The 12,329-nt window shown below is 40.7% G+C and overlaps 1 protein-coding gene across 14 annotated transcripts in view; it reads left to right on the forward strand.

The window, feature by feature from the left end:
- Positions 1 to 12,329, forward strand: part of NRXN1 (neurexin 1) — a 1,231,735-nt gene that overhangs the window by 554,088 nt on the left and 665,318 nt on the right. For all 14 annotated transcript variants that reach the window (XM_075266983.1, XM_075266984.1, XM_075266994.1 and 11 more), the window contains one exon: positions 10,789 to 11,227. In XM_075266983.1, the coding sequence (XP_075123084.1) occupies positions 10,789 to 11,227 (439 nt within the window). The remainder of the gene's footprint in view (positions 1 to 10,788; positions 11,228 to 12,329) is intronic.

The following is a 12,329-nucleotide window of genomic DNA, read 5'->3' on the forward strand; positions in this document are numbered from 1 at the left end:
ATTTTAACCCCTTAAAAAATTCAAAACTGTGTTAAATTATTTTTTTTTATCTAAAAGTCGCCGTATTCTGACAGCCGTAACATTTTTTATACGTCCAGGGATGTGTACGGGGATGTATAGGGCGTCTTTTTTTGCGGGGCCGGGTGTACTTTTTAGTTCTACCATTTTGGGGAATTGGTATTGCTTTGATCACTTTTTATTCAATAGAATATAATATTTTTATCAGAATCAAAACAGCGGTTTGGCACTTTTGACTATTTTCACGGCGTTTACCGAACAGGAAAAATATTTTTATAGATTTGTAGAGCGGGCGATTTCAGACACGGGGAGAACTAACATGTATGTCTTTCACAATATTTAACTTCTTTTATATGTGTTCTAGGGAAATGGGGGTGATTTGAATTTTTAATACTTTTTTTAAAAAATTTATATATTTTTTACTTTTTAATTTTTTTTTTTTTTTTTTTTTATTTATTAGACCCCCTAGGGGTCTTGAACCCCAAGGGGTCTGATCACTAATGCATTGCAAAGTACCGGCACTTCTATTGCAGGCTATGTAGCATAGCCTGCAATAGAAGCAATGTAATGACAAGCCCGAGAGCCTTCAAAAGGTAATGTGACGTCGGCACCGGAGCTTACTCCGGGTGCTGGCAATCACCAAGAAAATGGCGGGGCCCACGCACCGCTGGTAAATGGCGCCTCGGTCAGCTGTGACGGTGCCGGAAGAGTTAATGCCTCCAATTGATCTGGGGACTGATCTGAGACATTAGCATCGGTTGTCTACTGTGTAAAGCAGTAGACACCCGACTCCTGGGTGCCCGCCATAGTTACACACCTGGCATGTGCCATACTAGTATGGCGGATGTCGGGAAAGGGTTGACACTTATTTCTGTAGCAAAATTATTACACTACTAAGAGGTTAACATGTTACTTGGCAAATCCTCATGAATATTTGGTTGGTGGTGTCCCAACCTTTGGGTCCTTTGCCAATCAATGTAACAAAGAGGAGTCAAAGCCACATCCCCTTTATTGCTTGTCCTGGTCACTAAAAATCCATCAGAGAAGGCAAACATTCCGAATGACACTCCTATAATGTGTCAGGCTGATGCCATTCCGCTCTATATCTTCGCGGTTTCTAGCGATATCGTAGGTGTTGTGTTTAACTGTGACAGTATGTAGTCTTAGGATACTTTGTGGCGAGTCTCAACATGAGCGCCGATGTGGATTTCTCTTGTTGCTTGACCACTGTGATCATCGAACAATGAAGTGTTGCCGATCCGTTTGCTCTTTTGAGTGCTAAAACTTGGTATGTCAGGTAGGGTTACGTTTATCCAACCCCTCGGCAGGACAAGTACTTAGAGGATGAGAGTTAATAAGGTGAAAGTGATGATAAAGGGAAGATTCCAAGAACACGGTGAGTCATTCTCACATTCTGTTTCTGTGTCACTTCTGAACAAAAGCTGTCCTTTTAGAACGTGTCTGAATAAAGCGTATTTATGATCGATATTATGTGGGCCTTGGAAAAGAGAACAGTTTGAATCACGTAAGTAGCTCTTACAAGATATACGCTTTATCTTCTGCAGCAGAAGAACAAATAATGAGTTTCTGACGTGACCAGTGACCCCACTGTTGTATTAAACATACATACTGGATTTTAAGAGAAGGAGATAAATGGATGACGACGTGAACATTATATACTGGACTAAGATTCTACATACAAATCGCGCTGAAAATGTATTTCTTAAAGGGATTCTGTCACCAGGACAGATACATGAAGATAACCAGTGCTCATATGCCGTATGGGGAATATTGGCATCTAGAGTTGGGCGTCCCCTCTATGAGCTGTCCTATAGGAGCAGCTTAAATTCTGGGAGATACAAGTAAACTATTGGTTACATGGGCAGCCATTTATCTAAAAAGATGCCGAAAATTACCATGTATACTCGGTTGAGAGACTATACCTGGTAATAATCCCAGCGTCATTGCAAAACAAAGGCCTGTTGGAAGGTCGAGCATGATGTTAAAGGGAGCAGCCTCTATTGGGCCATATAATTGAGATTCTGTCTTCCTAATTACATCAGGGAAGACAGGCTTGCACATTCCAGTGAGCGCCCTCTATTGGTTTGCAACACTGAGGTACCTGACTTCCTAATTACATCATGGAAGACAGATTTGCATATTCTTCCCATGTATACTATGTAATGGTTGGATGCAGGGTAAATGGACTGGCTGGTCAAGACTCTCCCTGGCAAAATCAATAGTTTGACGTGAATGTCTGACCCGGGACACCCAGTGATCACTTTTGGAAAGGGATGACTCTAACAAGACAACCTTTTTGGTTAATGGTGTCTAGTATCTGTTTAATGGGAAATACACTACTGTGCATAAGTTGTAGGCAGTTGTGACAGAAATGCTGAAAATGACAAAAAGCTTTCAAAATAGAAGTGGTAAGAGTTTTTTTTTTTTTTCATTGAACAAAATAAGTTGAATAAGGAATGAGAACTGTAAACCCATCAATATTTGGTGTGACCTTTGCCCTTTGCCTTCCATCAGTTCTTCGTGGACAGTTTTGTGGCCAAACTGGGCAGGGAGGTTGTTTCTGCCGCCATCTTGGAGAACTAAGCACAAATCTTCTGTGGATGTTGCTTGTTCCAATCCTTCTGTGGCTTCTTCTCATCCCAGACAGACTGGAGGTTGTTGAAATTGGGGTTCTGTATCGTGACTTCCAGGACTCCTCCAAAGGGCAGTCACACCAAATATTGATAGAATTTAGATTTATCTTTTGTACATTGAATTAATTTTGTTACTTTTTGTTACTTTGCACAATTTTTTCACACTTGTGAAGGTACTTTGGCCATTGACTGGCGTCCGAAATCCTTGTTTACAAGGACTAATACTAATTTATAGCATGTACTATACAGAAAGCGTCCACTTGGTGAAAATGAAGTCATAACCTTTGCCAAATAAACGTCTGGTGCGCTACACGAACGTTCGCACAAACGTGCTAGACTAATACAAAGTAAATGGACAAGTATGACACAAGCGTTTGCAAGCAATGCAAGGGAATGAGCTTGGTGAAGTGCAAAGAAGATGCCCAGTATACATAATATATTATATACATTGACGTAGCATGATGTAAGTTCTGTGAAGGGGCCCCTCATTGCCCTGTACTATTTAGAATAGTAATATGTTTTATGTGATATGAGACCCCCTCAGTAACTGGGGCCCGGTAACAACCGCCACCATTGCACCCCCTATAGGTACACCCTTTAACTTAAACTATGGTCCGGATAAGTAGGTGGCCTTCTAATATAGGTCGCCTTCTGATGAGTACAGTTGAGCCGATCTTGATATTTCAGGATCGATTTTAAAATCGGATTTCCGATCATTTCCTAATCATGAAATTTGCTCAAGCGCCGATCGGAGTCCGATCTTTTCCGATCCCGATCGCTCAACCCTAGTCATTGCTTCTCTATGGGAACAGTCACTTTTAGGGTTGAGCCGATCTTGAGATTTCAAAATCCGATTTCCGATCATTTTCCAGCCGATCCCAGTCGTGAAATTTGCTCGATCGCTGATCCGATCTTTCCCGATCCCGATCACTCAACCCTACTGAAGAGGTTTCACCATATCCATAAAGGAGACTAAAATCTAAAAATCCCTCAAACTAAAAGTAAAATAATTCCTAAATCAGGACAACTAAATGTCCAGGTTGCTTTTTTGCGTCTACGATCACTTCTTTCTTAACGGTCAAGTCTCTGAACCCAAAAATCTACAAGTGCAAGAAAACTGCATCACTCATTGTCAATTCCCATAGTACAACACAGACCCGGCAGAGTAATGGATTTGACATGACATCCCGCCAGGCGACTAAGGATTCAGGTTGTCATGAATGCAATATTACCTATTAGATGCCCTTTTGTGACGAGATATTGAAGGGGTTAGAAGCATATGTCTTCCATCTTGGGGACATAACGCTAAACTTGTCCAAGGGTTGCACCTTGTTGTGCTGCAATACCACGTACAGCCTGCAGACAGGTGTGGTGCTATTTCTGATAGAAAGCTGTCATGTTTCTCTTGTAATCCTGCCTAACCTCTACAAAATAAGCAACAGCTTGTAAATGTAGGATCGTCTTTATCTGCATTCATTGCTTAATTCTACCGGAGATGATTCAGACCAGTAACATTTCTTCATTGATTTGATTAAAACACCAATTGAAGATGCAAATAAAGAAATAAATAAAAATCCATTCGCGCTAGAGACATGATGGAAGTTTATGTGGGCGGGTGACGGCTTTATTGGTTTTAGCTATGCCAGAGCTTTTCTTTGCGGTATAATGCACGTAATGGTTTATATTGGCGATATTACTTAAGTTGTGGAAGTAATGAGGGAATGTGACTTTTACAGCTGCTCCTTTCAGTTTTTTTACAAAATCATTTCATTATCATTATCACGGCATATACCACAAATGGCAGGCGGCAAAGGCGTTCTTACTGCACAAAATCTGCCGCACTATTGTTGCCTTTTAAGAGACCTCAATTTTATCGTTTTTTGCCTAAATTATCTCCAGTAGGCAATGAAATGCATAAGAGATAGTTATAATTCTGCCGGGTCTGTGTTGTACTATGGGAATTGACAATGAGTGATGCAGTTTTCTTGCACTTGTAGATTTTTGGGTTCAGAGACTTGACCGTTAAGAAAGAAGTGATCGTAGACGCAAAAAAGCAACCTGGACATTTAGTTGTCCTGATTTAGGAATTATTTTACTTTTAGTTTGAGGGATTTTTAGATTTTAGTCTCCTTTATGGATATGGTGAAACCTCTTCAGTAGGGTTGAGTGATCGGGATCGGGAAAGATCGGATCAGCGATCGAGCAAATTTCACGATTGGGATCGGCTGGAAAATGATCGGAAATCGGATTTTGAAATCTCAAGATCGGCTCAACCCTAAAAGTGACTGTTCCCATAGAGAAGCATTGACTAGGGTTGAGCGATCGGGATCGGAAAAGATCGGACTCCGATCGGCGCTTGAGCAAATTTCATGATTGGGAAATGATCGGAAATCCGATTTTAAAATCGATCCTAAAATCTCAAGATCGGCTCAACTGTACTCATCAGAAGGCGACCTATATTAGAAGGCCACCTACTTATCCGGACCATAGATAAAGTTAAAGGGTGTACCTATAGGGGGTGCAATGGTGGCGGTTGTTACCGGGCCCCAGTTACTGAGGGGGCCTCATATCACATAAAACATATTACTATTCTAAATAGTACAGGGCAATGAGGGGCCCCTTCACAGAACTTACATCATGCTACGTCAATGTATATAATATATTATGTATACTGGGCATCTTCTTTGCACTTTCAATGCAATTTTGGAATTTTTATCACAAAGAGTGACAACCAATATTTTCACCATTGCTGTGACCATAGGTCTTCCCACCAAGTCTTCCAGCCATCCAAAGATGGATTTACCCCGTACGCACAGTGGGCCTTTGCCTCTACATGTAGATAAAACTGAGAATTAGGTTTACGGAAGAGTTTATATTATGTGTTTTATTTATACTACATACATGTCCTTCCTTACCTTCCATCTTGGCTGTTTGTATCCAGATATTTCAGGTGGTTACAGTCTTTCAAACCATTGTGTCGGAAAGTTACATCCTGTGAGATAAATGCATTCCAAAGTTACCCCAATTTTGTGGTGCAAAAATTTTTGCAAGACTTAACAAAAAAATTGTCACGGTTCTGTTTTTACACCAACCGTGCCAATTTTCATAAAAGGGACATGGCAAGGTGCATTGTGGGCAGTGTCAGTGTCATCATCATTTTTACTAGTATTCTAGAGTGTCTAGAGGAGGATGGTGGCCCGATGGAGGAGCACGAGGTCTGTGATAATCCTTCCCATGGCACAGGGATTATCAAGACTGGAATAGACTACATCGGTCTGGAAGAATCTGCCCAATATATGTGTGGCCATCCATTGTTTGCATTGCGAGTTACAACCCATTAAAGGTTTTCTTAGTATGTTGCAATATTGTATTATCCAAATTAGAGCTAAAGTAATGGTGGACAAATCTATATACATATTTACTGTGCAAGAGAGGATAATGCCAAGAAAGGGACTTATATAAAAGACTGGAGAGCGTACTAGATATGTAGGGTTTCTGGAACAATAGAATCTGTGCCTACAGGCTCCTGAGATGTAAGGTAGTACTAAACACATCTTTTATGGGTTTTCCCCACAATCACCACTCATCACCTACCTACAGACTCTACGTCTGATCATTGGAGCCCCCACTGCATCCTCACTCCCATATTCCTCCCTACTGCAATCCTACAATGGTGGTCCACATGGATGGAATTGGCATGGTCTCCCCAACTCCATTCTACATACTGTGATACAGTTAGGAGTGCTAGAAGGCTCTGGACCCCCACTCTGTTGTGTGGTGGAGACCCTAAGATGAGGTCTCCAGTGATCAGATATTCCATCCCCTATGGATTGGTGATAAATGTCAATTATGAGAAAATCCATTTAAGAGGAAAATAATACTAGTAACAAATATCTAATTCTGTATCATTGTAACTTCAGCTCCTTCTCCTACTGAAGACTATCTATAGAAATAGCAGCAGTAGGTACAACATACAGGATCATTAATTGCTTCGAGAGTGTTTTTTTTTTTTTTTTTGGGGGGGGGGGGGGAGGGGGGGATACAATGTGCATCCAATTGTTCCGAGGCCCTTGCCTTTAATTTCTTCCCTGCTCTTAATCTTCCTTAATCAGCCGGCGGCTTTATTGTCTGATAATTGGCCTACATTACCGTATACTATAATGCCGGCAATGAGTGACTTTTGAAGAACCGGCCACGAAATACATCAATTGCGGCCGTAGATTCGGTAAATGATGTTGGAAAACAGAGCGGCTCTAGTGGTTAATTACAAAGCGCTATCTAGAAGATTAACACGGCGGATGCAGACAGTGTTATGTGACTTGGAGATAAGAACATAATGTTACCATTTCTTCTGAAGATACTTATGCATACTTACACCGGGAGAAATGACAAAACTGTTTTGAATTCCGTCAAAATCCTCTCCATAAGAAATTGACTTCCACCTCTTTAGATAATTTCATCCTCTGTACTGTTCCCAATTGATAAAGATATTAATGTTGGCGAGACTGCGCTACTTAGAGGATCGGCACCGGGTGGAACCATTGTGACTTTGACCTTGAGACAGTTAGCGAGTAAAAGTTCAACACTTAACTACAGTTTCATAAAAAGCTTTGAGATGCGGGAGCCTAATATCATATATCAGCCAAATGGTCCTGAGCAAAAGGCTTTTAAGCAATCAAGTTGCCTCAAAATTTAATTTGTGGATGATAGCTGGAGAGATTACCCGAATGAAATGGAAATTAACATTAGATCGGCGCTCTGCATTTTTTATACAGATTGCATATGTATTCGAGGCAAATGAACATCACATGTATATGTGTACGAGAGACTGAAAAATTGCTGGGCTTGACGGAACACATCGCCATTAATCGCCCCCTCTCTATACAAATACCGATACAGTCGTATTCATTCATTGACATCTTAGGCTTTGTACAAAGTAAATAGTCCTAAGACAATGCTTATGACAGCGAGAACCTACAATGACATTGATCTGGTGGAACAGGTGACCCAAACCGATCCATGCCTTGCATGGCTGGCCATTCACTGGAAGGGACATGTAATGCTGCACATAGGGTGGATAGCACTGCTGCCTCGTAGTATTGAGGATCTTAGTTTCAATCCTCCCAGGGCAAAATCTGCATGGTGTTTGCATGGGTATTTTGTGGGTAATCCCATAAATATACTGGTAGGTACATTGACTTCTTCTGGGATGTGTACCTGTATGTCTGCCAATGACTCTCCCACTGTCCCTGTGCTTTGTCTTGAGTGAGGAAGGGACACTGCACACAAACTCCTTGAAGAAGTTATCTTTGGTCAGATCTAGGACTCCAACACTTCAAGGCTACAGTACTAACCACTGAGCCATCGTGCTGCCTGTAGTTGATCCTATTAGGGGATGAAGTTGGATCCATCAACTGGCCTCCAGAAGTGGCTATTCTACATGTCCTACATCATCATTGTGTGTTCTGAGGGGGTCTCACACCTGGACTCCAGCTGGTCACCTGTTTGAAGAGGTCGGTCACACCTCTTACCTGTGCTGATGACGTCCTATTCCTACAACAGAAGTAGCTCAGTTCCATTCCCAATATCATGCGCAGCTCATATGTTATATACAGCATTGTTCTTGGTATACAGCTCATAAGCTATATAAAGTGTTGTTCTTGATATACAGCTCATATGCTGTGTACAGTGTAGTTCTTGGTATACGGTGAAGAGGCCCAAGAAATTCATCCTCTTCAACTAGATGATCTTGGGACAGGTCATCAATAAGTAAGTCCCAAACCCCCTTATAGCTTTAACAATGTGTATAGTTGAGAGAAGTCACTAGACACATTTTTGATACCTTCTCTCCCTATGGGCACCGTAAAGGTAAGAAGAGCATAGTAACTAAATGTATTGGCTACTGACGTGTGATCTGGGTCTTAAGACGGTATTAAGGTGTTAATAAGCTGATCTGGCCCTCACCTAGGGCTGCTCGTACATGTAGCAGTGGAGTGACCAAACCACAAGGCAAATATACCCAAAGAGCAGCCTTAGAGTATATTCACACATGTTAATATTGAAATAGATATTGGTGCAGATTTCAAACTGAAATTTGTGCCAAATCCAACAGTAATCTATGTCATATACCTGTTTATGACATTAAAGCAACCTTGTCCACATACAGGCTTAAACTGCAAGTCACGGAGTATTTATTCCGGCAAATTCTTCATGCTAATCTGGAATTAATGTGACCCATTTGGGGGCAGTTTACTATTTCATCTACACCAATTTTCTGATTTATATGGACTATATGTGGCACATCTTTGGCACACAACCCTTTTTCAGCAAAATATGCTCCATTTTGATCTTTTTGCACCATGCTTTCTAAAAAAAAAAAAATGGGGGGATCAGGACAAGGATCAAAGCAGACGGGGTTATTTACTATAACCCACCCCAGAAAATTCTCATGGGATTTCCAGTGGGGCCTCAAAAATTAGTAAGAAGCTGAAGTAGAAATGGCAAAAATCAATGTATGTGAACTCTACTTCATGGAGAACTGGTATAATGAAAACTATTGGACTACAGTATATAATAACCCGGCATCTGTTCTATGTCAGTGATGTTATACCGGCGCAGTAAATGGATATAGTGTTCTGTAGCCTGTATGTGGCGTGCAAAGCGAGACAGACCCAGCTGTACAGCGTCCCTGGAAGTTACGCCATAAAGATCAATTATTCATCTTGTTATTGAAAGCTCCTGTGTGCTGTAAAATAAAGCACTTTGTTACATGGAGCAGCCTCCTTATGATTTATACATATTACAGAATGGGAACTGGGGAATTGCCGAAAATGAGTTAATCAACCTATGACTAATGCAGTAAGAAGTTGTATCATACATAAACATCATTGTAAGGCTGGAATCACACATGCAGCTTTTGTGGCTGTATCTTGCGCCAAAGGCACCTTAGGCCGATGGAGAAACAACTTGTGTCTTCATCCTTAAAGTCTCTTTTTGTATCAAGTAACCATCGTCATCCATATGTCAATTCATACATACAAGGCTATGCTCATTGGAAGCCATTGGAGGACTCTTTTAGATTGAATAGTGTTCAAAACTCTAGTTTCAAATACTTCACTCCATAGGAATGAATGAGAGTGACCGACGTGCTGCAGGCGCTGGCGGCCAACGCTTAACCCCTTCGCGATTGGCCGCTCCCATTCATACCTATGGGATCGAAGGTAATCAAATCTAGGAATCAAATACTATTCAATCAACACTAGTGTCTTTCCTCTGTCAGTTTCAGTACAAAAAAGATGTATATCCAATGGTCAATGGGGTCCACTGGGCTTCGTCGGTCACTGCTGTTGCATGGTTCCACCGCTCCGTTGTTTGGGTTCCCAAACAGATCCAAACATCGGAAGTACAATGCTAATGTGAACCTAGCATAATCTAGAATTTGTATAATTGTATACATTGTTGCCATTTTTGGTGATTTGATTGTTTTGACTAGGTGGCAGTGTTTTCCGTTGCATTCTTTTCAAGTAGTGCAATGTATTGTAAGTCCAACCCAACAAACGCCTTTGGACCTGCATGATCCTAACCACTTAGGTTTTTTTTGAAGAATAATTTGGTAGTTTTATTGTTGTGTATCATATTATTTGGACACTCTATGATGTTCACAGTAAATGTTCTCATGCTTTGGGTAGTTTTTGAAAGACTGTAATTCATTCAATTTGCAATCAACTAAATGTTATTATCAACTTCAAAGGAAGACGCTGGGGCAAATTTATGAAGACTGTTGTTACTAACCTGAGTCTTCATAGCCCCGAGTCAGCGCTTCTACTGCCAGACTGTGTGCCTGGGGTGAGAATGTATGCCAACTCGTAGCTAGCTTACATCTCTTGCATCAAGTACACCAGATTTCTGGAGTATATGATGATACATTTGGCAGTGCCTATAGCTGTGCCTCTGCCCATCCTCACGTACATCACATTTTTGTCTTCTGGTCTTCAATCGTTTGCGTCCCTCTCTTCAGAGAATCTATCTTATAATATACACGTACAATCTACTACTGATTACATAACTAGTTGACATGGAATATGCCGTAACCTACAAATGTATTTGTCTTTTTCAGGTTGTATATAAAAATAATGACGTAAGGCTGGAACTGTCTCGTCTTGCCAAGCAAGGTGATGCCAAAATGAAAATCCACGGTGTAGTCGCCTTTAAATGTGAGAACGTCGCCACTCTGGACCCAATCACTTTTGAGACACCAGAATCCTTTATCTCTTTACCTAAATGGAACGCTAAGAAGACGGGTTCAATATCATTCGACTTCCGCACAACAGAACCCAATGGACTCATACTGTTCAGTCATGGTAAACCTCGTCCCCAAAAAGACGCAAAGAATCCGCAAATGATCAAGGTTGACTTCTTTGCCATAGAGATGCTGGATGGTCATCTGTATTTGCTTCTCGACATGGGATCAGGAACCATTAAAATAAAGGCAATCACGAAAAAAGTCAATGACGGAGAATGGTATCATGTAGACTTCCAGCGCGACGGACGTACAGGTAAAAAGAAATATGGTGGAAAAGTAACATTAAAATGTATGTCAAGTTATTTTATATATCAGGAACACATGAACCTGAGCCTGGAAAGTGACAAACTAAACCCTAAAAAGCTATTGGGGCTCCATGTGTGAGCTGACGCAACGCCACCATAGGGTACCGTGTTATGGGAAGTTTTCCTAACCAACATTTTAAGGGTATAATATTACAATATTCCATGCATTATAATATATGACAACATTACACTACTACATGTACTATAGCATATGACGCAATACAGAGAGATTTTTGTAGGTTGGATACACAGCGGCACATTACAGACCATGATACTGCCATGTGCATTATGCCTTATAGTAGTATATGGCCCATTTTGCTCTCATCTTACATACATTAAAATGTATCTCATTTAATTGGAATTAACTGTGGTGACCTCTTAATCCTACTGATATATAACAAGAGGAGGAAACTGAAGGTTATATTCATGCAAAGGGTATATCTATAAATGTCAGTGTAGAGAAGATATTTTAGTTCTGCCTTTCCAGTAAGAATAATGGAGAAGCATAAAAGCCTAATATCACATATTATATACACAGTATCTAAAGTATCATAAATCTGATGGCCCCAAAGAATAACATAAAGCTGGCAATACGCATGAGATTAAAGGGGTTATTTGGTTTTTAAACTTCATGGCCTATCCTTAGAATAGTCCTTCAATATTAAAATGAGGTGTGAAAAAACAAAACAAAACAAAAAAAAAAACGGGAAATTGTATAGAGCGCTACTGTGGAAGGACGCAACATGAAAAGTAACTTTAGGCTGGAAGGCCGTGTTTATTCAGTTCCAGTGGTAGTGGAGACAAGGCTACGTGTTTCAACATCGGGTGGGTGTCTTCTTCAGGCCGAGCAGGAGGTGTTCAGCAATAGTCTTAGAACCTGCTGGCCTGAAGAAGACACTGCCCGATATGGAAACACGTAGCCTTGTCTCCACTACTATTAGAACTGAATAAACACGGCCTCCAGCCAAAAGTTAATTTTCATGTTGCATCCTTCCACAGTAGCGCTCTATACAATTTTCCATTTTTTTTCACATCTCATTTTTTTTGTTT

The sequence above is a fragment of the Leptodactylus fuscus genome, chromosome 3 (assembly GCF_031893055.1).
Source record: "Leptodactylus fuscus isolate aLepFus1 chromosome 3, aLepFus1.hap2, whole genome shotgun sequence".
Taxonomy (NCBI): Eukaryota; Metazoa; Chordata; class Amphibia; order Anura; family Leptodactylidae; genus Leptodactylus; species Leptodactylus fuscus.